Source organism: Ranitomeya variabilis, chromosome 8 (assembly GCF_051348905.1).
Source record: "Ranitomeya variabilis isolate aRanVar5 chromosome 8, aRanVar5.hap1, whole genome shotgun sequence".
In the NCBI taxonomy this organism is placed as follows: Eukaryota; Metazoa; Chordata; class Amphibia; order Anura; family Dendrobatidae; genus Ranitomeya; species Ranitomeya variabilis.
In genome coordinates, this window is record NC_135239.1 from 90,524,747 (window position 1) to 90,551,693 (window position 26,947).

The 26,947-nt window shown below is 43.3% G+C and overlaps 1 protein-coding gene across 1 annotated transcript in view; it reads right to left on the reverse strand.

Moving 5' to 3' along the window:
- Positions 1 to 26,947, reverse strand: part of LOC143787637 (coagulation factor XIII B chain-like) — a 574,339-nt gene that overhangs the window by 189,662 nt on the left and 357,730 nt on the right. Inside the window, exon 8 of the mRNA XM_077276562.1 lies at positions 13,307 to 13,486. Coding sequence (XP_077132677.1) covers positions 13,307 to 13,486 — 180 coding nt within the window. The remainder of the gene's footprint in view (positions 1 to 13,306; positions 13,487 to 26,947) is intronic.

Consider the following 26,947-nt stretch of genomic DNA (forward strand, 5'->3'; position numbering starts at 1 on the left):
TTTTGTGTGCAGCAGTCCTTTTTATAGCTGCCTGCCATACTTTTCTGAGATTACTGCAGGGAGATAAAGATTGGCAAGTCTGCCTCTGTGCCAGTGCTGTGTGTGGCATCTGTCTCTCATTGTGTGCCACAGAAAACCTAGTGTGTAATATTGTTTTGTTTTTTTTTAATTCTCCCTGAAAAAAATAAAAATAAATAGTGGGAGATAAAGATTGGCAAGTCTGCCTCTGTGCCAGTGCTGTGTGTGGCATCTGTCTCATTGTGTGCCACCGATAACCACTGTGTAATACTGGGCCATTTTTTTTTTTTCTAAATTCTCCCTGTAAAAAAAAAAATAATTAGTGGGAGATAAAGATTGGCAAGTCTGCCTCTGTGCCATTGCTGTGTGTGGCATCTGTCTCATTGTGTGCCACCGAAAACCACTGTGTAATACTGGGCCATTTTTTTTTCTTCTAAATTCTCCCTGTAAAAAAAAAATAATTAGTGGGAGATAAAGATTGGCAAGTCTGCCTCTGTGCCATTGCTGTGTGTGGCATCTGTCTCATTGTGTGCCACCGAAAACCACTGTGTAATACTGGGCCATTTTTTTTTTTCTAAATTCTCCCTGTAAAAAAAAAATAATTAGTGGGAGATAAAGATTGGCAAGTCTGCCTCTGTGCCATTGCTGTGTGTGGCATCTGTCTCATTGTGTGCCACCGAAAACCACTGTGTAATACTGGGCCATTATTTTTTTTTCTAAATTCTCCCTGTAAAAAAAAAAATAATTAGTGGGAGATAAAGATTGGCAAGTCTCCCTCTGTGCCATTGCTGTGTGTGGCATCTGTCTCATTGTGTGCCACCAAAAACCACTGTGTAATACTGGGCCATTTTTTTTGGGGGGGGTAAATTCTCCCTGTAAAAAAAATAATAATTAGTGGGAGATAAAGATTGGCAAGTCTGCCTCTGTGTCATTGCTGTGTGTGGCATCTGTCTCATTGTGTGCCACCGAAAACCACTGTGTAATACTGGGCCATTTTTTTGGGGGGGGTAAATTCTCCCTGTAAAAAAAAAATAATTAGTGGGAGATAAAGATTGGCAAGTCTGCCTCTGTGCCATTGCTGTGTGTGGCATCTGTCTCATTGTGTGCCACCGAAAACCACTGTGTAATACTGGGCCATTTTTTTTTTTTCTAAATTCTCCCTGAAAAAAAAAATAAATAAATAGTGGGAGATAAAGATTGGCAAGTCTGCCTCTGTGCCAGTGCTGTGTGTGGCATCTGTCTCTCATTGTGTGCCACCGAAAAACAATGTGTAATACTGGGCCATTTTTTTTTTCTAAATTCTCCCTGTAAAAAAAAAAAAATAATTAGTGGGAGATAAAGATTGGCAAGTATGCCTCTGTGCCATTGCTGTGTGTGGCATCTGTCTCATTGTGTGCCACCGAAAACCACTGTGTAATACTGGGCCATTTTTTTTTGGGGGGGGGGTAAATTCTCCCTGTAAAAAAAAAAATAGTGGGAGATTAAGATTGGCATTTCTGCTTGAGTGCCGGTCCTGTGTGTGCCATCTGTCTCAAATTATTGGGGGCACAGAAAACCTAGTGTGTAACATTGGGCCTGATTTTCCTTTCAGTGTCAGGCACCTATAAAGGTATATATAAATCCTACAGAAGTTTGAGTTCACCTTATAAGTTGTTTTACAGTAACAAATACCTTTACTTTGGTTACGTTTTGCAAACAATGAGGAAGTCTAGTGGAAGAGGTCGTGGCCGTGGGCGGTCATTGTCAGCTGGTAATGATGGTAGTGGTGGTGGAGCATCAGGTGGTCGTGGTAAAAGCAGTACAGCACCTAAGTCTCGAGTTGTTGAGCCAGGTTCGTCGTCTGGCTACACAAGGCCTCGAACGCTCTCTTTTCTGGGAGTAGGAAAACCACTTTTGAAGCCGGAGCAGGAGGAACAAGTATGGGCTTTCATTGCTGACTCTGCCTCTAGCTCTTTCGCCTCCTCCTCGGAAAGTGCCAAATGTCAGAGCAGTGCATCGTCAGTGGATGCTCCCGGTCAGGAACAAGTCGCTTCCCTGTGTCCTTCACCCAGAACAACAGTGAAGGATGCGTCAGTCGACACAACAGGTTACTCCATGGAGCTCTTTACACATACCGTTCCTGGGTTAGACAGTGAAACAGTTAACAGGCCATGCCCATTAGAAGTTGAATCGGACATGGAGTGCACAGATGCACAGCCACAGCCAGATTACTATGCTGTTCCTTTGACTCAGACCAGAACATTGCCCTCGCAGTGTACTGAGGCAGAATCAAAACCAGCAGAGACTATGGTGCCCCATCACGAACGCTCTACCACCGGCTTACACGGTGACACAGACGAAGTTGCACACGACATAGAAGAGGAGGTCATAGATGACCCAGTTGTTGACCCCAATTGGCAGCCATTGGGGGAACAGGGTGCAGGCGGCAGTAGTTCTGAAGCGGAGGAGGAGGAGCCACAGCAGGCATCAACATCACAACAGGTTCCATCTGCCGGGCCCGTATCTGGCCAAAAACGCTTGGCAAAACCAAAACCAGTTGGAGGACAGTGTGGCCATTCGGTTAAAGAAGCTCAGTCTGCAATGCCTGAAAAGGTATCCGATAGTAGAAAGAGTGCAGTCTGGCATTTTTTTAAACAACATCCAAATGATCAGCGCAAAGTCATCTGTCAAAAATGTTCAACTACCTTAAGCAGAGGTCAGAATCTTAAAAGTCTAAATACAAGTTGCATGCATAGACATTTATCCACCATGCATTTGCAAGCCTGGACTAACTACCAAACATCCCTAAAGGTTGCAGCACCCTCGGTCAATGAAGCTAGTCAGCAACGCTACATCCCTTCCCTCACTGTAAACCCACCATTTCCCGCACCACCTGCAGTATCAGTGCAGCTTTCGTCGCCAGGCCAAAGCAGTCAGAGTATCACCAGGTTTGCAGTAGGAAACACTGCATGTAGGGCACCGGCAAGAATACCATCTCCAACCCTCTCTCACTCACCCATGTCCACCGGCACCACCGCTAGTTCCACGATCTCCAGCTCTCCAGTCCAGCTCACCCTACATGAGACTCTTGTTAGGAAAAGGAAGTACTCATCCTCGCATCCGCGTACACAGGGTTTGAACGCCCACATTGCGAGACTAATCTCATTAGAGATGATGCCCTACCGGTTAGTTGAAAGCAAAGCTTTCAAAGCGCTGATGAACTACGCTGTACCACGCTACGAGCTACCCAGTCGACACTTCTTTTCTAGAAAAGCCATCCCAGCCCTCCAACTGCATGTTAAAGACCGCATCGTCCATGCACTCAGGCAGTCTGTGACTACAAAGTTGGACCTGACAACAGATGCATGGACCAGTAGGCATGGCCAGGGACGTTACGTGTCCATCACGGCACACTGGGTGAATGTGGTGGATGCAGGGTCCACAGGGGACAGCAATATTGGGACAGTTCTGCCTAGCCCACGGTCAAGGAAAGAGTTGGCTGTAGGTGTTCGCCCCCCCTCCTCCTCTTCCTCGTCCTCCTGCAGAAGTGAGAGCTCGTCCACAGACCGCAGTCGCACATCCACTCCATCCGCAGCTGCCACTGTTGCACACCAGGTGTGCCATTATGGGACAGCTAGTGGCAAGCGTCAGCAGGCTGTATTGGCAATGAAGTGTTTGGGCGACAACAGACACACCGCGGAAGTTCTGTCCGAGTTCTTGCAGAAAGAAACTCAGTCATGGCTGGGCACTGTACATCTTGAGGCAGGCAAGGTAGTGAGTGATAACGGAAGGAATTTCATGGCTGCCATAGCCCTTTCCCAACTGAAACACATTCCTTGCCTGGCTCACACCTTAAACCTGGTGGTGCAGTGCTTCCTGAAAAGTTATCCGGGGTTACCCGACCTGCTTCTCAAAGTTCGTAGACTTTGCTCGCATATCCGCCGTTCGCCCGTACACTCCAGCCGTATGCAGAACTATCAGCGGTCTTTGAACCTTCCTCAGCATCGCCTAATCATCGACGTTGCAACAAGGTGGAACTCCACACTGCACATGCTTCAGAGACTGTGCGAACAGAGGCGTGCTGTTATGTTTCTGTGGGAGCATACACATACACGGGCAGGCAGTTGGATGGCAGACATGGAGTTGTCTGGTGTGCAGTGGTCGAAGCTACAAGACCTGTGTCAAGTCCTTCAGTGTTTTGAGGAATGCACACGGCTGGTTAGTGCAGACAACGCCATAATAAGCATGAGCATCCCCCTAATGCGTCTGCTGATGCAAAGTTTGACGCACATAAAGGAGCAGGCGTCTGCAGCCGAGGAAGAGGAAAGCCTTGATGACAGTCAGCCATTGTCTGGTCAGGGCCGTGTAGAGGACGCGGTAGCGGGCGAAGAGGAGGAGGAGGACGAGGAGGATGATGGGGATGAGTACTTTTTTAATGAGGAAGCTTCTCCTGGGCCAACAGAAATTAGTGGCGTTGCAAGGCCGGGTTCTGTTTTTTTTAAGGGAGACAAGTGACGTAGATTTGCCTGTAACTGCCCCTCAAACCAGCACAACCGCAGATTTGACAACTGGAACTTTGGCCCACATGGCGGATTATGCCTTACGTATCCTCAAAAGGGACCCACGCATTATTAAAATGATGAGCGATGACGATTACTGGTTGGCCTGCATCCTTGACCCTCGCTATAAAGGCAAATTGCAAAATATTATGCCACATGAGAACCTCGAACAAATATTAGCAACCAAACAAGCAACTCTTGTAGACCGTTTGATTCAGGCATTCCCAGCACACAGCGCCGGTGATGGTTCTCACACGAGCTGCAGGGGGCTACAGGGCAGAGGTGTTAGAGGTGCACAGATCAGAAGTGGCGTTGGACAGAGGGGTTTTCTGACCAGGTTGTGGAGTGATTTTGCAATGACCGCAGACAGGACAGGTACTGCAGCATCTATTCAAAGTGACAGGAGACAACATTTGTCCAGTATGGTTACTAACTATTTTTCATCCCTTATCGATGTTCTCCCTCAACCGTCATTCCCATTTGATTACTGGGCATCCAAATTAGACACCTGGCCTGAATTGGCAGAATATGCCCAGCAGCTAGTGTGCTATCAGAAAGAGTATTCAGTGCTGCTGGTTCAATATTAACCGAAAAAAGGACTCGTCTGGCTACCCAAAATGTGGATGATCTCACCTTCATTAAAATGAACCACTCCTGGATTTCAAATTATTTTGCCCCACCTTTCCCGGCTGACACCTAGCTTTCCTATAAAAAGGTCTTGCTTGTGGACTGGTCTTACTGAGTGTTCCAATCTCTTAATTTGCAGCAGCTGTTTGTCCAGCATACGACATGTTTACACCTCCCTCAATGGGAAAACTGCCCCCACGGGGCCGTGGTCTCGCCACTTGGCGCAAGCACCCGTTAGAGTGCCGTTTGTCTGAAGAGGTGGGTGTGCCCGCTTTTGGTCGACGGCACTGCCACTGGGTCCCTCATAGTACAATAAAGTGTCTCTGGCGGTGGTGGCGCGCACCCAACGTCAGACACACCGTTGTAACATGAGGGGCCCTGGGACGGTACCGCCGGCCACAAGAGAGTTCCCCCCCCAGCTCAAACTGTGCTCTACCCCATGCAAAATTATCGCGCACAGCTCCACCAATGTTTAGACTATGCGCTGACATCATTCAATGCCTGGCACTGACAATACCAATTTGTTGACATCTATGATGCTAGTTAAAGTAGTCTGGGTCAGTGTCCTATATTGACACCAGTAAATACTTACTGCCAAATTACTTTGTCAGAATCTCAGCAGATGAGCCCACCCCTGTACCTAAGTATGCCACACTTTTTTTGTTGTTGTTGTTTTGCGAGACATTAACATCTATTTATTTTTTGTGACAGTACTAAATGTGTCAGACACTCCTTGCAATCCTCCTCCTCCGCTGACCACAATGCTGCCTGTGTATCCATGTAACCGATTTAAAACTGCCTTGAGCCTATTTTTTGTTATTTTAGGCCTTCGTTAGCCTGTCTGCGGTCCCTCCTTGCAATCCTCATCCACTGACCACAATGCTGCCTGTGTATCCATGTAACCGATTTAAAACTGCCTTGAGCCTATTTTTTGTTATTTTAGGCCTTCGTTAGCCTGTCTGCGGTCCCTCCTTGCAATCCTGATCCACTGACCACAATGCTGCCTGTGTATCCATGTAACCGATTTAAAACTGCCTTGAGCCTATTTTTTTTTATTTTAGGCCTTCGTTAGCCTGTCTGCCGTCCCTCCTTGCAATCCTCATCCACTGACCACAATGCTGCCTGTGTATCCATGTAACCTATTTAAAACTGCATTGAGCCTATTTTTTGTTATTTTAGGCCTTCGTTAGCCTGTCTGCGGTCCCTCCTTGCAATCCTCATCCACTGACCACAATGCTCCCTGTGTATCCATGTAACCGATTTAAAACTGCCTTGAGCCTATTTTTTGTTATTTTAGGCCTTCGTTAGCCTGTCTGCGGTCCCTCCTTGCAATCCTCATCCACTGACCACAATGCTGCCTGTGTATCCATATAACCGATTTAAAACTGCCTTGAGCCTATTTTAAGTTATTTTAGGCCTAGTACGCCTGTCTGCGGTCCCTCCTTGCAATCCTCCTCCTCCGCTGACCACAATGCTGCCTGTGTATCCATGTAACCGATTTAAAACTGCCTTGAGCCTATTTTTTGTTATTTTAGGCCTTCATTAGCCTGTCTGCGGTCCCTCCTTGCAATCCTCATCCACTGACCACAATGCTGCCTGTGTATCCATGTAATCTATTTAAAACTGCATTGAGCCTATTTATATATTTTATTTAATATTAATAAAGCCATGATGGACTACGCTGTACCACGCTACAAGCTAACCAGTCGACACTTCTTTTGCGAGAAAAGCCATCCCAACCCTCCACCAGCATGTAAAAGACCACATTGTCCATGCACTCTGGCAATCTGTGAGTACAAAGGTGCACCTGACAACAGACGCATGGACCTGTAGGCATGGCCACGGAAGGTTACGTGTCCATTACGGCGCAATGGGTTAATGTGGTGGATGCATGGTCCACAGGGGACAGCCTACTAAGTCTGTCTGCAGTCCCAAATTCAAATTGTCCTCCACTGTCTAAATCTGAGCTTCAACCTTCTGGCTTTCATTAAGTGCTGTTTTTTTAAAAAAAACTTGCTGGTTACGGCCTACTAACGGTGTCTGCCGCTCCCTGGTGTTGTCCTTAACTGAATAAATCTGAGCTTCAACCTTCTGGCTCTCATTAAGTGCTGTTTTTTAAAAAACTTGGTGGTTACGGCCTAATAACGGTGTCTGCCGCTCCCTGGTGTTGTCCTTAACTGAATAAATCTGAGCTTCAACCTTCTGGCTCTCATTAAGTGCTGTTTCTTAAAAAACTTGGTGGTTATGGCCTACTAACGGTGTCTGCCGCTCCCTGGTGTTGTCCTCAACTGAATAAAGCTGAGCTTCAGTCTTTAGGCTTTCGGCCTATAGTATCAGATATTAAACTGCATTTGGCCTTCAACTTTGGTTACGGCCTACTAACGGTGTCTGCCGCTCCCTGGTGTTGTCCTCAACTGTATAAATCTGAGCTTCAACCTTCTGGCTCTCATTAAGTGTTTTTTAAAAACAAAATGGTGGTTAGGGACTACTAACGGTGTCTGCCGCTCCCTGGTGTCGTCCTCAAGTGAATAAATCTGAGCTTCAACCTTCTGGCTCTCATTAAGTGCTTTTTTAAACAAAAATTGGTGGTTACGGCCTACTAACGGTGTCTGCCGCTCCCTGGTGTTGTCCTCCACTTTTTAAAGCTGAGCTTCAGTCTTTAGGCTTTTGGCCTATAGTAGCAGATATTAAACTGCATTTGGCCTAATAGTGTGGTTGGGCCCTTAAAACAGTGTCTGCTGCTCCTGGGTTTGCTACTCCACTGAACAAAGCAATGCCGCCTGTTTAGTCCTGTTACCAATTTTGAACTGCATTTAGCCTACTTTATTCTTTGGCCCTATATCTGTGTTTCCTCCTCATCCTGCCCATTGCCCAGCCACTGCTAGATAAGTCTGCTGGTACATTGACCTAGACCACTACATTCCCCTTGCACTCTACACAGCCAGAATCTGACCCTGCTGAAAGTAAGGTTCCCCTTCCCGCATGTTATACCACCTTACACAGGGACAAAGAGGAAGGTGCAGATGAAAGTGCAGGCTCCTTCATCAGGTGGGGGGGCATACTCGTTGGCAACGTCACTGGCACAGGGCCCCTCAGAGTATGCAAAAGTGTCGCTGCTGGTGGGAGGCGCCCCCGCCGTGCAAACACACCGCTGTACTTTGAGGGGCCCTGTGCCAGTGCCAACGAGTGGGCCCCCCCTGCTTGCTTAGGATCACAGCACTTGCAAACTTGACATACTTACCTCTCACTGCTCCACCGCCGTGACGTAGTCCACGTTTCCTGGGCCCACTAAAACCTTGAACCAGCCCTACCCCCCACAACTTTTGCCAAATGACCCCCAATTTCCAATGCCCAACTATTATTATAAAGTTAATTAAGATTGACAAGCTTCAGAAACAAGAATGGATGTTTTTGGCATTAAAATGGGCACTGTAGGTGTTTTCCTGGCCTCCACTCACTGTCGACTATGCTTCCCCATTGACTTGTATTGGGTTTCGTGTTTCGGTCGATCCCCGACTTTTAGCGATAATCGGCCGACTGCACTCGACTCGACTCTGGACAAAGTCGGGTTTCGCAAAACCCGACTCGATCTTAAAAAAATGAAAGTCGCTCAACCCTAATCGCCATTAATGGAGTATCTGCGCACAGGTGAGGAATATAGTGTTTTATTATTTTTTATTTTACAGTAAAAAATGGATGAAAGAGGGTGGATGATTTTTCTTTTAAACATATGAGTCTGTGTGTTTATTTCAATTAAAGTACTTTATTCTGGCTATGTCTTTATTACGTTATGACTATGTGGCTGAAATTACCTTACATTACAAAGCTGACATAAACCCCACTACTATTACCCCACTTGCCACGGCATAAGGGCAAGTGGGAAGAGTGTTTTTTAGTCTGGGAGGGGGTCAATCTCCATAGCCCTATGAGCAGGTTGCGGGATACAGTAACGGACAGAAGGCAGAGCAAGGGACAGCGTTAAACTTTACTTGAACAGGGAATACTCCAAGCAGGGAGTGGGAAGGAGAGTCAGGGGTATGGCAAGTGGTAAAGGCACAAAAGGTATAGTGAGGGAGGTAACGGGGCCAATAGTATAACAATTGTTAATTAAGATCATCTTATCAGTATGGGTATGTGCACGCGTTGCGGATTTCCTGCAGATTCGCAGCATTTTTTGCGGTGCAAAAATGCTGCAGATCCGCAAGTGATTTACAGTACAATGTAAATCAATGGTAAAAAAAAATGCTGTGCTAATGGTGCGGAAAATTCTGTGTGGAATCGCTGCGGATTAAAAGAAGTAGCATGTCACTTATGTTTTGCGGATCTGCAGCGTTTTTGTACCCATTCCATTATAGAAATCCGCAGGGGTAAAAAACGCAGAAAATCCGCAAAAAATCCGCAGCAAATCCGCACCAAAAACGCACAAAATCTGCACAAAAACGCGACAAATCTGCACCTGCGTTTTCTGCCAAGAGATGCACAATCCGCAACAGAAATTCCTAAGGCTAATCCACAGCGTATGCACATAGCCTCAGACGGCTTCCTGACTGCAGAGTCTTAGGTTCGCACATGGGTGCCAACACAGTTATCAAGTGTTGAATCTGGTGTTGTCCTGCAGGGATTGATGATCTGGTTCCTGGCGGTGACGTAGAGTCCTCGTTGTCTTGTGCGGTGTCCTGAGTCAGGGATTCGGGTTGAAGAGTGAAGAGCAGGCTACAATATTGCCGGTGCTTAACGAAGCTCGGCCGACGTCTTCAGCAGCAGGAGCCCACGGATAAAAGACAGTTCTCCAGGCACAGTATCTATAAGTGGCAGCAGGGATGCTATAGTGCAAGCCTGTGCTGTCACGGAGCCCCAAATTTCCCCTGCTGCACTCTGCGTGCTCCTGCCTAGTCTGTCTGCTTTTTTGTGCTCTCTTCCCTTTTTAGCCTAGCTACGCCCCCTGCTGTCTGGTGCAATGGTCGGTCTGGATTTCTAAACTTTGTCCCAGACAACAAAGATGACAGTCCCGACAGTTCCAGACCTGGCGCAAGAAAGGTACCCCCGGTCCGGTCCCTCTTCTTACAGCCCTTTCCTAGGCTATTCATTTCAGTCGGTCTGTTTAGCCTTTGCTAGTTGTTGGCAAATAAAATAATGGAATGCATTAAAAGAGGCATAGATGCTCATGACAAGAACACAGATTTGTCACTATACAAGACACTAATGCGGCCACACTTGGATTACTGTGTACAATTATGGGCTTCAGTGTATAAGAAAAACATAGCTGAACCAGAGTGAAAACAGAGAAGAGTGAACAAGGTTATTAACTTAATGGAAATGGTGAACTGCATTTTCAAGGCAGGCTATCAAACTTGGGTAATTCAGTTTGTGAATACAAAGGTTTATGAGAGATTTTATTACAATATACAAATATTTGAAGGGACGGTACAGAAATATTTTAATGATATTTTTACACCTAGGCCTATATTGGCACTAGGGTTTATCCTATATTTCTAGAGGGAAAAAGGTTTAATCCTAATCTCAGATAACAATTGTTTACTGTAAAAGCAGTTAGGGTACTGTCACACAGTGCAATTTTGATCGCTACGACGGCACGATCCGTGACGTCGCAGCGTCATATGATTATCGCTCCAGCGTCGTAGACTGCGGTCACACTTTGCAATCACGGTGCTGGAGCGATGCCGAAGTCCCCGGGTAACCAGGGTAAACATCGGGTTACTAAGCGCAGGGCCGCGCTTAGTAACCCGATGTTTACCCTGGTTACCAGCGTAAACGTAAAAAAAAAAAAAAACAGTACATACTCACATTCCGGTGTCTGTCCCCCGGCGTTCTGCTTCTCTCCACTGTGTAAGCACCATAGCCGGAAAGCAGAGCGGTGACGTCACCGCGTCACCGCTGTGCTCGCTTTCCGGCCGGCAGGCGCTCACAGTGCAGAGAAGCTGAGACGCCGGAGGACAGACACCAGAATGTAAGTATGTACTGTTTGGTTTTTTTACGTTTACGCTGGTAACCAGGGTAAACATCAGGTTACTAAGCGCGGCCCTGCGCTTAGTTACCCGATGTTTACCCTGGTTACAAGCGAACACATCGCTGGATCGGTGTCACACACAACGATCCAGCGATGTCAGCGGGTGATCAAGCGACGAAAGAAAGTTCCAAACGATCTGCTACGACGTACGATTCTCAGCAGGGTCCCTGATCGCTGCTGCGTGTCAGACACTGCGATATCGTAACGATATCGCTAGAACGTCACGAATCGTACCGTCGTAGCGATCAAAATTGCACTGTGTGACAGTACCCTTAGATTATGGTACTCTGTGCCTCATGATGCTATAATGGTTGAGAAGGATTTTTTTCATTAATATTGGGAACCTAGAATCTGCCTCATGGAGTTTTTGTCTTCATCCAGATCAACCTCTTGGTCGTAGGTCAAACTAAATTAAATTATGTCTACCTACAACCTTAAAAACTAACTTACTATGAACCTGTAAAATGCATGTTTAAGGTAAAGAGAAAATAATCAAGATGCCACAATAGCATTTGATTGGCACTTCACCAAAGCAAAATTATGCAATAAAAGGTTATCAAAATGTCATTTGTGCTCCAAATTTGAATCAATAAAAATGTCAACTGACCAGACAAAAACAAGCCCTCATGCAGCTCCATGGATATGTTACAGGTCTCAAAAAATGGCATCATAATCAATTTTTATGTAATCTATAACAGTTTAATTGCACAAACATGGAAAATCATGTTCACATGTCATTCGTATTACACAATTAATTCTGCAAAACCAAAACCCCAAAAAGATGATGACATTTAGTTTATTCTCAGCAGATTTATATTGCACTGCTGGAAGTGACCTGATGCTAAATTTATTCTGAGGCAGCAGGAATGCTAGGATTGGCTATGCGGCTAAATATTGAATAATAAATAATAAATCCAATAATTCAAGGTTGTTTATCCAATGAATAAATTCTTTATTCATATGCACAGTATTTTTGAGGAAAATGTTAAACTAATAAATAGTGTATTTTTTTTTAGCTCCGAACTACTTAATTTTAAGGGTTTTATTTTTTGAAGAGTTTCTTTTGCAGTGTTCAACATGCAGTATAAATTACATGTAACTTCTAGTTTTTTATACCATTACAGCAATACAAAATTCTGCTTCTGATTTTTTTTATGTTTTGCTACTCTTGTACGAAAAACTCTCTTTTGTAAAGTCCTTTTTGTTTTGGCCCAGCCAATCACCTGACCTGAATCTAAAACGTATGGTACAAATTAAAGCTCAGAGTTCACAGATGGAGCCAAAGGTACCTTCAGGATATGAAGAGTGTTTGTGTGAAAGAATGGGACAAAATCACACCTGAGCAATGCAAGCAGCTAGTTTCTCCATGTAGGAAGCGTCTCTTGAAGCTGTAATGAGTCTGACCAACAAAGGCTTTTGTGCGAAACATTATTAAAATTTCAGTAAGCGTGTTCAATACTTTTTCCCTTTGTCATTTCTTATTATTACACATAACTAAATTTATGGATATCTTTGGTTTGATTTCCTCGCCTGTGTGGATTGGATGGGCTGTTAACAGCATCTGATGAGAATTTTATGTCAATAACACTTTTAGAAACATGCTCGGACTGTCCCTTAGTGGAACAGGGGAATCCCCCGGCGGGCCACTGTGCTGACACAGACCTGCAATCCCACAAACGGGCAGTACTTGGCATATTTCATTTTATGCAATCTGTAAATAAAGAAGCAGCATCTCATCCTTCATTTACCAAAGTACCCAGTTTATTATTACATAGAGGTGTAGGTACATATGTGAACAAGGGTAGTGTGATATTTGCATGGAGATGAAAAGTGGGCCCCCCAAAGTCAATGTTACTGATGGGTCCTTGGCACCCCAGTCTGATGCTGTTTAGAAATAGATTTACTTAAAAAATTGGTGACATGTTCAATACTTATTTCACCTACCGGATATATATTTGGTGATTTTGGTAATACATTTCATGGGTTCCCTATAAATATACATAGTGAAATTAAACATCAGAACATTTTGGGTATAATATATAATAAAATTAATACAGTACATGGAAAAAGTACATCTGAAAGCAAACAATCTCACCATAGCACTCTGGAGGTTGTTCCCATTTTCCGTCAATACAACGGATTGTTGCGGAGCCGTACATCCCATATCCTCTGATGCACTTCATGGTAACTTCATCATTGCTATAATAAGCTTCCTTTAGATCTATGATTTCACTATTTCTTGGATTATGTGCAATAGGACATTTCTTTCTTTCTTCTAAAGGTAAATAAAAAGGTTTTATTACTAAGTACTCAATTTAATAATCTAATACTGCATTTTTCATCATGTTGAAACATTGCTTCTTATCATGTAAAAAAAAACATACATTTTTTTCAACAATAGATTTTCAACCACTTAGTGAAGAAGCTAATTTTGGCCTGAATGACCAAGTCCTATATTTAAATTGTCACTTTATGAGGCAAAAACTCTGGAATATTTAAAATTTATATTTTTGGAAAATTTAGGATGAATTGAATTCTGTTGTCATGAAAATTTCTGTCAAAAGTGTGGAAAGTTCTGCCCTTTTCAAACTATGAATGCTTTTACCATTAACCAGTTAATGCTATACAATATTACCATCATGAGCACAGGTAAATTAGTGCTCCATGTTAGATATGTATGTCATGCTGATTGCAGGTTACAACCTCTATACCGGTGCGATCAGCTGGGCTCCTGCTGAAACTGTTAGAACCAGTATTTTTTCCCATCCTTGCAGTTTAACCCCTCTTATGCTGCTGTCAAGAGTGACACAGCAACACACAAGGAGTTAGAACTGTTAGAGGGAAAGGGACCCTCTGACAGCTAATCGACATCGGGCTCATGGGTTACTATGGCATCTGTGGTGTAACAAAGGCCTCCGGGTCTGCCATATAGCACAGCCAATCAGATCCTGTCAGGGTCTGGGCCTCAGCGAATGTCAGTCAAGCACTGAGAGTGTACAGTAATACAGAACTGTGTATTAATAAATCAATAATGAGATTTCATGTTAAAATTCCATTTGGGGACTAGTAAAGAAATGTAAAAATAAAGTAAAAAAAAATATTCTCAAGTGTTAAAAGACTGCAAAAACACCCTCCCAAAATGCCAATTTCCTCCTTACAGAATGCTTCGATCTGGAAAATAATAAATGTACTGTATGAGTAGCTAAAAATATCGCAGTTATTATATTGCCACATTTGCAAAGACTTGTACACTATTTTTGTTACTATTTATCCTAACCGATGAATGCCGCAAAAAAAATTGAAAAAACAATGCCAAGATTGTCATTTTATGATATTCACGCCTGTCCCGTCTACTCCAGCTTTTCTATTGGCCAATGCAGAGTAACTATTTAGCATTTGACATTCCTGGAACTTCAGGGTGTGGCCAGTCCAGTTGCTTGATAGATCCTGTCAGGTTGGGTTTCATCCTGCTGTCAGCACTGAGTGGAGCTGCTCTCTATTTAAACTTCTGAAAATCAATTTTCACCCACCAGAATGAACCTGTAACAACCCACCACTAGAGATGAGCGAACCTTTCAAGGTTTGGTTCCGTTCAGTTCGGCTTTCCGAACGATTCGTTGAACGTACCTGAACCTCATTAAATTCAATGGTAGACAAAACCAAATGTATACACAACACCTTAAGGGGACAAAAAGCTTCCAAAACAGCTCAAATTACAGGCAGACACAAGGAAAAGTGGCATCAATTGACCCAGAGTACACATAGTATAATTGAGCAGCATGGATGCATGGGACAGGGCCTGGGACAGCTCTTTGACCAGCATTTCTAGCTTAAACATTGATTAGTAACAGGTGGATGAGTGACTGGTATAGGCCTGGTGCTCCGAGAGCCCTGCTAAATTCAGGCAACACACTTGAAGGAAACCCAACTTGGAGTCCAAACATTTATACAAATTAGGTGCAAATACCAGGAAAAGTGGCATCAATTGACCCACAGTAAAAATGTGATAATGCCAGAGCAGCAGTCAGCCATAGGCTATGTATGAGGTATCAGGGTTGTGGCCAGCATTTACAGCTTTGAATTGAAGTTTCAATTAAGACTAGGTCAGTGATGAACCAGTGTAAGTCTGCTTTGCTGGGAGCCCTGATACCAACACCAAAAAACTGGTAGAGCACTAATGTTAGAAAAATGTAAGGATAGTAACAGGTAGTTGACTGATCAATTGATGCACAGTAGAAAATTCAGTAAAAAATCGGGGCAAGCATCATCAGTATCACCTCCACTCCTGGGGCTTAACGTCTGGTGACCAGGATCTGGATTCTGCTCAGAAGGTGGAGGAAAATGAGAAGAGGTCACTTGATGCAGCGCTTGACATCCACTGGAGCACATGCTCTTTCTGACACTCATTACCAGGCGTACCACTGTGCGGCTGCCAGAGAAAGGGAGCCAAGAAGCCCGTCCACTAAAAGTTGGTGTCAGTTGTCTTTGGATAGGATGAGACAGTGTTTGTTTAGTGGAGCGTTCAGTAACATTAACACCTCACTGATGTACATGTGACGCCCCAGGGTCCTGGTCGTCACAGTGGCATTGCTTTCCTCATGGGGAGAGTGATGTCATGCTTGGAAGCGATGAAGGATATCTTTCACCAGGTAATCACATACACACAACACGTTCATACTCCAGGCCCGAAGGGGGAGCTCTAAACCTGGTTTAGGGTGAACTCCCCTATAAAAACATTCTGGTCTGGAGGGAAAGGCAGATTTGAGGCAGACTGTCAGAGGACAGAGAAGAGAGCATACAGACATAGAATGTCAGAAGGTCTGAAGGGGCCATGTAGTCTGAGGTACTACAGCTCCTAGAGGAAGAGAACAGAAAGGGAAAGAACAAGCTTGTGGAAAGTGTGCAGGAGAGAAAAGGCACAGGAGAGTGATACCAATGGAGCAGAATAGTGAATCAGCTACCTCCCTGGCTGGCGCAGATTCCGGTAGCCGGAAGACCTGGGCCGTGCTGAACTCTAAGTGGCATAGCTGAAACCGGCAGGACAGCTGAACTTCAAGTTACCTGTCCGCCTTTACACCCAGGAGACACAGTGATACTTATAGGGCCCGAGTTTTGATAGAGATCCTATAAAAAGGCCTGCTTCACCTGTCATACTGGGTAATGTCCTAACCTATATGGGGGACAGAGAAGAACTGTGAGGACCTTATCAGTAGCCATAGGCAGTAAGGGACTACAACACCACCAGGCTCTATGTGAATGCTAATGATGGCTGAGTATTCCATCATCAAGACCCCTACTTGACCCTCTTATTCACTGATGATTTCCTTTTCTTGGAATGAAACGCGTAGGGAAGTGGTCCTAAATAGTAAAGGTCTATGGAGTTGTATATTGATCTGTTGGATCTCCTGATTGATTGAATGGTGGAGTGCATCCTCTATATGGCATCTTCATGAACGGGCGAGATTGTTCCATATTATATCATGCACTCTTTGTTTTGACTTTTGCAAGTACAGTGATCATCAGTGGTACTGATGAGTGTCACATATTTTGAGCAAAAGTATACTGGTACAAGCAGCATCACTATATATATTTCCTCAGCCATTTTGCTGAGTTTGGATAGACACATGCTAGCTGAATAAGCAGTTGTGAATTGGAGATTGTCATTCTGCTTTGAGTACTATTATCCTGGTACTATTATCCTGATTTCTTTTATTATTATATAATTGTTTGACCAACTGTTGGTAATACACATGTTTGTCTATGTATGTTGTGTCATGTCATTTTAATAGGTATATTAAATGTAATGTTTCAACACAGTGATAGCCCAAACGATTTTGAGTAGGAAATGTGGACTCTGGCTTGCACAACACTTTTAGTCGTAATGATTTTGATTAGTAAATGGGGCCTCTTGGCTGAACCCCAATATTAGGACTAACAATTTTGATTAGCAATTGTGGCCTCCTGATTCCTGACTGCAACAGAGTTTTGGCCCCCAAAAAATTGGATTAACAAATAGGGCCTCCAGACTGAACCCCAAAATTAAGCCTAACAATTTTGATTAGCAAATGGCAAATGAGGCCTCTGTCCTGATTCCTGACTGCAGCACTGTTTTCACCCTAACAATTTGGATTAGCAAATTGGGCCTCCTGGCTGAACCCCAATATTAAGCTTATCGACTTTGATTATCAATTGAGTTCTGATTCCTGGCTATAGCACAGTTTTAGCCCCAACTGTTTGGAATTCCAAACGGGGCCTCATGGCTGAACCCCAATATTAGTCATAATCATTTTGATGAGCAAATAGGGCCTCCTGATTCCTGACTGCAATATAGTTTTAGCCCAAACAATTTGGATTAGCAAATGGGGCCTCCTGACTGCAACACAGTTTTAGCCCAAATGATTTGGATTAGCACAAGGGGCCTCCTGGCTGAACCCCAATATTAGGCCTAACGATTTTGATTATGAAATGGGGCCTCCTGATTCCTGACTGCAACACAGTTTTAGCTCAAACTATTTGTTGATAAAAATGGAGCCTCCTGGCTAAACCCAATATTAGGCCTAACGATTTTGATTAGGAAATGCGGCCTCCTAATACCTGACTGCAACACAGTTTTAGCCAAAATTATTTGGATCAGCAAATGGGTTCTCCTGATTCCTGACTGCAGCACAGTTTTCACCCAAACAATTTGGATTAGCAAATGGGGCCTCCTGGCTGAACCCCAATATTAAGCTTATCGATTTTGATTATCAATTGAGTTCTCCTGATTCCGGACTACAGCACAGTTTTAGCCCCAACGATTTGGATTTTCAAATGGGGCCTCCTGGCTTAACCCAAATACTAGTCCTAACGATTTTGATGAGCAAATGGAGCCTCCTAATTCTTGACTGCAACATAGCTTTAGCCCAAACAATTTGGATTAGTAAATGGGGCCTTCTAGATGAACCTGAATATTAGGCCTAATGATTATGATTAGCAAATGGGTTCTCCTGATTCCTTACTGCAACACAGTTTTAGCCCAAACAATTTAGATTAGCAAATTGGGCTTCCTGACTGCAATACAATTTTAGCCCAAAGAATTTGGATTAGCAAATGGGGCCTCCTGGCTGAACCCCAATATTAAGTTTAATGATTTTGATTATCAAATGGGTTCTCCAGATTCCTGACTGCAATACAGTTTTACCTCAAACAATTAGGATTAGCAAATGAGGCCTCCTGGCTGAACCCCAATATTAGGCCTAATGATTTTAACTAGGAAATGGGGCCTACTGATTCCTGACTGCAACATAGTTTTAGCCCAAACAATATGGATTAGCAAATGGGACCTCCTAGCTGAACCCCAATATTAAGTTTATCGATTTTGATTATCAGTTGAGTTCTCCTGATTCCTGACTGCAATACAATTTTAGACCAAACAATTTGGATTAGCAAATAGGGCCACCTGGCTGAACTCCAATTTTAAGCTTAATGATTTTGATTATCAAATGACTTCTCCTGATTCCTGACTACAGCACAGTTTTATGGCCGCACTCATCTGTGCTAAAAATAAGGAAATGTGAAATATGTGAAATGTGAATAGCATAATGGCTTATGAACTTTATGAAAAAACACATGAGATTTTTAGCACAAGATTTGCAAACGTTGTGAGCCCATTCACCAAAACGTCAAGGTAATCTCAGATCGAATGGGTAACTACACTGACTGCCTGGTGTGAACACTTACCTATGGTATCTGAGCTGAATGCCTAATGTGAACACTTACCTATGGCTAATAACAGGATAAAGCCTACTTATATAGGAGGCTCAGAACCAACTGTGTTGAGATGTAATTAAAATCACAACCTGGAGAAGGGCGGGACGTTTTACTATATACTATAAAAATAGTATATAGTAAAATAGATCAACTGACCGAACAATATATATATATATATATATATATAATTTATACTAGTGCATAGCCAAAAAAAGTCAAATACAAAATAGATCAATGGCCGCACTCATCTGTGCAGGCAGTCAGTGTAGTTACCCATTCGATCTGAGATTACCTTGACGTTTTGGTGAATGGGCTCACAACGTTTGCAAATCTTGTGCTAAAAATCTCATGTGTTTTTTCATAAAGTTCATAAGCCATTATGCTATTCACATTTCACATATTTCACATTTCCTTATTCTTAGCACAGATGAGTGCGGCCATTGATCTATTTTGTATTTGACTTTTTTTGGCTATGCACTAGTATAAATTATATATATATATATATTGTTCGGTCAGTTGATCAATTTTACTATATACTATTTTCTGACTTGAACGTCCCGCCCTTCTCCAGGTTGTGATTTTAATTACATCTCAACACAGTTGGTTCTGAGCCTCCTATATAAGTAGGCTTTATCCTGTTATTAGCCATAGGTAAGTGTTCACATTAGGCATTCAGCTCAGATACCATAGGTAAGTGTTCACACCAGGCAGTCAGTGTAGTTACCCATTCGATCTGAGATTACCTTGACGTTTTGGTGAATGGGCTCACAACGTTTGCAAATCTTGTGCTAAAAATCTCATGTGTTTTTTCATAAAGTTCATAAGCCATTATGCTATTCACATTTCACATATTTCACATTTCCTTATTCTTAGCACAGATGAGTGCGGCCATTGATCTATTTTGTATTTGACTTTTTTTGGCTATGCACTAGTATAAATTATATATATATATATATTGTTCGGTCAGTTGATCAATTTTACTATATACTATTTTCTGACTTGAACGTCCCGCCCTTCTCCAGGTTGTGATTTTAATTACATCTCAACACAGTTGGTTCTGAGCCTCCTATATAAGTAGGCTTTATCCTGTTATTAGCCATAGGTAAGTGTTCACATTAGGCATTCAGCTCAGATACCATAGGTAAGTGTTCACACCAGGCAGTCAGTGTAGTTACCCATTCGATCTGAGATTACCTTGACGTTTTGGTGAATGGGCTCACAACGTTTGCAAATCTTGTGCTAAAAATCTCATGTGTTTTTTCATAAAGTTCATAAGCCATTATGCTATTCACATTTCACATATTTCACATTTCCTTATTCTTAGCACAGATGAGTGCGGCCATTGATCTATTTTGTATTTGACTTTTTTTGGCTATGCACTAGTATAAATTATATATATATATATATTGTTCGGTCAGTTGATCTATTTTACAGCACAGTTTTAGCCCCAACTATTTGGAATTCCAAACGGGGCCTCATGGCTAAACCCCAATATTAGTCCTAATGATTTTGATGAGCAAATGGGGCCTCCTGATTCCTGACTGCAAAATAGTTTTAGCCCAAACAATTTAGATTAGCAAATTGGGCCTCCTGACAGCAATACAATTTTAGCCCAAACAATTTGGATTAGCAAATGGGGCCTCCTGGCTGAACGCCAATATTAAGTTTAATGATTTTGATAATCAAATGGGTTCTCCTGATTCCTGACTGCAACACTGTTTTAGCTCAAACAATTTGGATTAGCAAATGAGGCCTCCTGGCTAAACCACAATATTAGGTCTAATGATTTTGATTAGGAAATGGGGCCTCCTGATTCCTGACTGCAACATAGTTTTAGCTCAAACAATTTGGATTAGCACATGGGGCCTCCTGGCTGAATCCCAATATTAGGCCTAACTATTTTGATTAGGAAATGTTGGCTCCTGATTCCTGACTGCAACAAAATTTTAGCTCACAATGTTTTGATTAACAAATGGAGCTATCTGGCTGAACCTCAATATTAGGCCTAACGATTTTCATTAGCAAATGGGGCCTCCTGATTCCTGACTGCAACACAGTCTTATCCCAAACTATTTGAGTTAGCAAATGGGGCCTCCTGGCTGAATCCCAATATTAGGCCTAACTATTTTGATTAGGAAATGTGGCCTCCTGATTCCTGACTGCAACAAAATTTTAGCTCACAATGTTTTGATTAGCAAATGGAGCTATCTGGCTGAACCTCAATATTAGGCCTAACGATTTTGATTAGGAAATCGGGCCTCCTGATTCCTGAATGCAACACAGTCTTATCCCAAACTATTTGAGTTAGCAAATGGGGCCTCCTGGTTGAATCCCAATATTAAGCTTAATGATGTTGATTATCAGATGGGTTCTCCTGATTCCTGACTGCAAAACAGTTTTAGCCAAAACTGTTTGGATTAGCAAATGGGGCCTCCTGGCTGAAATCAATATTATGCCTAACAATTTTGATTAGCGAATAAAGACTCCTGATTGCAACACAGTTTTAGCCCAAACAATTTAGATTAGCAAATGGGACCTCCAGACTGCAACAGTTTTAGCCCAATCAATTTGGATTATTAAATGGGGCCTCCTTGCTGAACCTCAATATTATGCCTAACAATTTTGTTTAGTGAATAGGGACTCCTGATTCCTGACTGCAACACAGTTTTAACCCAAACAATATGGATTAGCAAATGGGGCTCCTGACTGAACGCCAATATTAGGCCTAATGATTATTGTTAGCAAATGGGTTCTCCTGATTCCTGACTGTAACAGTTTTAACCCAAATGATTTAGATTACCAAATTGGGTCTCCTGGCTGAACCCCAATTTTTGGACTGCCGATTTTGATTATTAAATGGGGCCTCCTGATTCGTGACTGAAACACGGTTTTAGTCCAAACTACTGCCTGCATAACACTATTAGCACAAACTAGTTAGATGATGGAAGATCAATTTCACATAGGAAATCTAAGTAATTGATAAGTTCACTTGCAGCAGCAGCAGGAGCAGCCTCTTTGTGCTGTTACACTGGGAAAATGGAGCCAGCAAAACAAGATATCCCCTTTTTATATTTAAAGGGATATGTGACTTCAGCAGCCAATCACCGAAGCCCTTGTTTCACAACATTGTGGATGGCTTCTGCATCCTGATTGGCTGCTAGAATGTACAGACATTTAGTTATTTAAAAAAAAAAAGACACTTCTCTCCTCTGACCTAGACACACCCCCTCCACTCATAAAACACGTCCCACCACTCATGAAGCAGCGCCACTATCCTGTACAAAGTCAAAACAAAAGAATTAGTGGAAATGCGATTATTTACCGATCTTTGACAAAATTTTGCTGATCTGGCAGGGAGAATAAAGTGAATTTTCTCCCCACTGCATTTGACTGCATGCAGGCACTGGACAGCATCATAACGTTGTTAATCTGCAGATTAACTGCATAACTGCAGGTTAACAGTATTATTTCTGGTGACAGTTAAGCTTTAAGGTCAAGCCTTCAATGTAATAAATAGGGCTTTTTCAAATAATGCTGCAAAAATCAGTCACAAGCAAGCCAATATGTGTACATGTACAGTTACAAAGTGCTATTCAGTGCATGGAAGAGAGAACAGGGAATAGTATTTTAGATTAGGGAGGTGAGGTGTGAGGCGAGTCTAAAGAAAAGTGTTTTTAGGGGTTGCTTAAAACTTTGGATGCTGTAAATTCACAGCATTGTATGGAATAGTGCTTTGCAGAAAACTAGTGCAGCATGAAATAAGTCCTGGAGATGTGTCTGGGAGGTTCGGATTATAGTGGAATTTAGTCTTCGGTGAACAGAAAGGACAGAAAGGGTGGTAGTCAGAGATGAGAGAGGAGATGTAGGGAGGTGAAGAACTGTGTGGAGCTTTTTGGGTAAAGGCTGGGTCACACATAACGATATTGTTAACGATATCATTGCAACGTCACGCTTTTGATGACGTAAGCAACGATCCCGCTAATGATCTCGTTATGTGTGACAGCGACCAACGATCAGGCCCCTGCTGGGAGATCGTTGGTCGATGGGAATGATCAGGACCTTTTTTTGGTCGCTGATCACCCGCTGTCATCGCTGGATCGGCGTGTGTGACGCCGATCCAGCGATGTGTTCACTTGTAACCAGGGTAAATATCGGGTTACTAAGGGCAGGGCCGCGCTTAGTAACCCAATATTTACCCCGGTTACCATTGTAAAAGTTTTAAAAAAAACACTACATACTCACATTCTGATGTCTGTCACATCCCCCGGCGTCCACAGGGTTGACTGTGTCAGCGCCGGGCCATAAAGCAGAGCACCGCTGTTACTGCCGGCGCTGACACATTCAGTGCACGCCGGTGGACGCCGGCGGGGGACGTGACAGACATCAGAATGTGAGTATGTAGTGTTTTTTTTTAACTTTTACAATGGTAACCAGGGTAAATATCGGGTTACTAAGCTTGGCCCTGCACTTATTAACCCGATGTTTACCCTGGTTACCCGGGTGCTGCAGGGGGACTTCGGCATCATTGAAGACAGTTTCAACGATGCCGAAGTCGTTCCCCTGATCGTTGGTCATTGGAGAGAGCTGTCTGTGTGACAGCTCCCCAGCGACCACACAACATAGTTACATAGTTACATAGTTATTAAGGTTGAAGGAAGACTTTAAGTCCACCTAGTTCAACCCATAGCCTAACATGCCCTAACATGTTGATCCAGGGGAAGGCAAAAAAAACCCATGTGGTAAGAGTAAGCTCCACCATGGGGAAAAAAATTCCTTCCCGACCCCACATACGGCAATCAGACTAGTTCCCTGGATCAACGCCTTATCAAGGAATCTAATATATATACCCTGTAACATTATACTTTTCCAGAAAGGTATCCAGTCCCCTCTTAAATTTAAGTAATGAATCACACATTACAACTAGTGTTGAGCGATACCGTCCGATACTTGAAAGTATCGGTATCGGAAAGTATCGGCCGATACCGGCAAAGTATCGGATCTAATCCGATACCGATACCCGATACCAATACAAGTCAATGGGACACCAAGTATCGGACGGTATCCTGTATGGTTCCCAGGGTCTGAAGGAGAGGAAACTCTCCTTCAGGCCCTGGGATCCATATCAATGTGTAAAAGAAAGAATTAAAATAAAAAATAGGGATATACTCACCCTCTGACGCGCCCTGGACTTTACCGCCGTAACCGGGAGCCGTTGTACCTAAGAATGGGCGCTTGAAGGGCCTTAGATGACGTCACGGTGCTCTGATTGGTCCGTAGCGGTCGCGTGACCGCTACGCGACCAATCACAAAGCCGTCACGTCACCTAAGGTCTTTCAAGCGCTTGAAATACCTTAGAAGACGTCCGCAGCTTCTGATTGGTCGCGTAGCGGTCGCGTGACCGCTACGCGACCAATCACAAAGCAGTGACGTCACCTAAGGTCTTTCAAGCGCTTGAAAGACCTTAGGTGATGTCACTGCTTTGTGATTGGTCACGTAGCGGTCACGCGACCACTACGGACCAATCAGAGCGCCGTGACGTCATCTAAGGCCCTTCAAGCGCGCATTTTTAGGTACAACGTCTCCCGGTTACGGCGGTAAAGTCCAGGCTGCATCGGAGAGGTGAGTATATCCCTATTTTTTATTTTAATTCTTTCTTTTACACATTGATATTAATCCCGATACCGATTCCCGATACCACAAAAGTATCGGATCTCGGTATCGGAATTCCGATACCCGCAAGTATCGGCCGATACCCGATACTTGCGGTATCGGAATGCTCAACACTAATTACAACATCATACGGCAGAGAGTTCCATAGTCTCACTGCTCTTACAGTAAAGAATCTGCGTCTGTTATTATGCTTAAACCTTTTTTCCTCCAGACTTAGAGGATGCCCCCTTGTCCCTGTCACCGGTCTATGATTAAAAAGATCATCAGAAAGGTCTTTGTACTGTCCCCTCATATATTTATACATTAACATAAGATCACCCCTTAGCCTTCGTTTTTCCAAACTAAATAGCCCCAAGTGTAATAACCTATCTTGGTATTGCAGACCCTCCAGTCCTCTAATAACCTTGGTCGCTCTTCTCTGCACCCGCTCTAGTTCAGCTAGGTCTTTCTTATACACCGGAGACCAGAACTGTGACCAATATTCTAAGTGTGGTCGCACTAGTGACTTGTATAGAGGTAAAATTATGTTCTCCTCATGATGCTCCTCTGGGAATTTAAATATGCAAATTGCCTCTTCTGAGAAAAAGAGGACATAAACTCTACAGCGCCACCTATTGGAAGTAGCGATCCTACAAGTCACAATCAACCCTTTAACGAGTCGTGCAATATGACTTAGGATAAAAGCCAAATCAGTATCTCAATTCGCAGACACGGTGTTTCGGGCTGTTGGCCCTCGTCAGTGCGAGGCATGAGAACTGATTTGGCTAGGTGAGAGGCTCTGGACATGGGGTCTAAGGGGTATCGTTTCTCCTTATGGAGAGTGACATACCATCTCTGGCTTGTCAAGGTAAGGAGGCTTATTTGCCGTACAATGCTCCTCTGGGAATTTAAATATGCAAATTGCCTCTTCTGAGAAAAGAAGACCTAGCCAAATCAGTTCTCATGCTTCGCACTGACGAGGCACCGTGGCACCGTATCAAAAGCTTTTGAAAAGTCCATATACACTACATCTACTGGGTTCCCTTGGTCCAGTCCAGAACTTACCTCTTCATAGAAGCTGATCAAATTAGTCTGACATGAACGGTCCCTAGTAAACCCGTGCTGATACTGGGTCATGAGGTTATTCCTCTTCAGATACTCCAGTATAGCATCCCTTAGAATGCCCTCCAGGATTTTACCCACAGTAGAGGTTAAGCTTACTGGCCTATAATTTCCGAGTTAAGTTGTTGTCCCCTTTTTGAATATTGGCACCACATTTGCTATACGCCAGTCCTGTGGTACAGACCCTGTTATAATGGACTCTTTAAAGATTAAAAATAATGGTCTATCAATGACTGTACTTAATTCCTGCAGTACTCGGGGGTGTATCCCATCCGGGCCCGGAGTTTTGTCAATTTTTGTGATTTTTAGGCGCCGCCGTACTTCCTGCTGGGTCAAGCAGGTAACATTTAATTGGGAATTTTTATCACTAGTCATATTGGCTGCCATGGGATTTTCTTTTGTAAATACTGATGAAAAAAAGTCATTTAGCATATTGGCTTTTTCCTCATCCTCATCCACCAATTCACCCAGACTATTTTTAAGGGGGCCAACACTACCATTTTTTAGTTTCTTACTATTTATGTAGTTAAAGAATATTTTGGGGTTATTTTTGCTCTCTCTGGCAATGAGTCTCTCTGTCTCAATCTTTGCTGCCTTGATTTGCTTTTTACAGAATTTATTTAATTTTTTGTATTTATTTAATGCCTCCTCACTACCTCCTTCCTTTAATTCTCTAAATGCTTTCTTTTTGTTCCTTATTGCGCCCCTTACAGCTCTATTTAGCCATATTGGTTACCTCCTATTTCTAGTATGTTTATTCCCATACGGTATTGTTGTGAAATTGGATTTTGGGCTCCCCCGGTGGCCACTTGTGGAATTGAACTTGTGTGCATCATCCCCTCTGTTCACCTGCTCCTATCAGGATGTGGGAGTCGCTATATAACCTTGCTCCTCTGTCAGTTTCTTGCCGGTCAACAATGTAATCAGAAGCCTTCTGTGCTTGTTCCTGCTACTAGACAACTCCCAGCTAAGTTGGACTTTTGTCCTTGTGTGTTTTTGCATTTTGTTCCTGTTCACAGCTGCTGTTTCGTTACTGTGTCTGGAAAGCTCTTGTGATCGGAAATTGCCACTCTGGTGTTATGAGTTAATGCTAGAGTCTTAAAGGAATTTCTGGATGGTGTTTTGATAGGGTTTTCTGCTGACCATGAAAGTGTCCTTTCTGTCTTCCTGCTATCTAGAAAGCGGACCTCGATTTTGCTAAACCTATTTTCATACT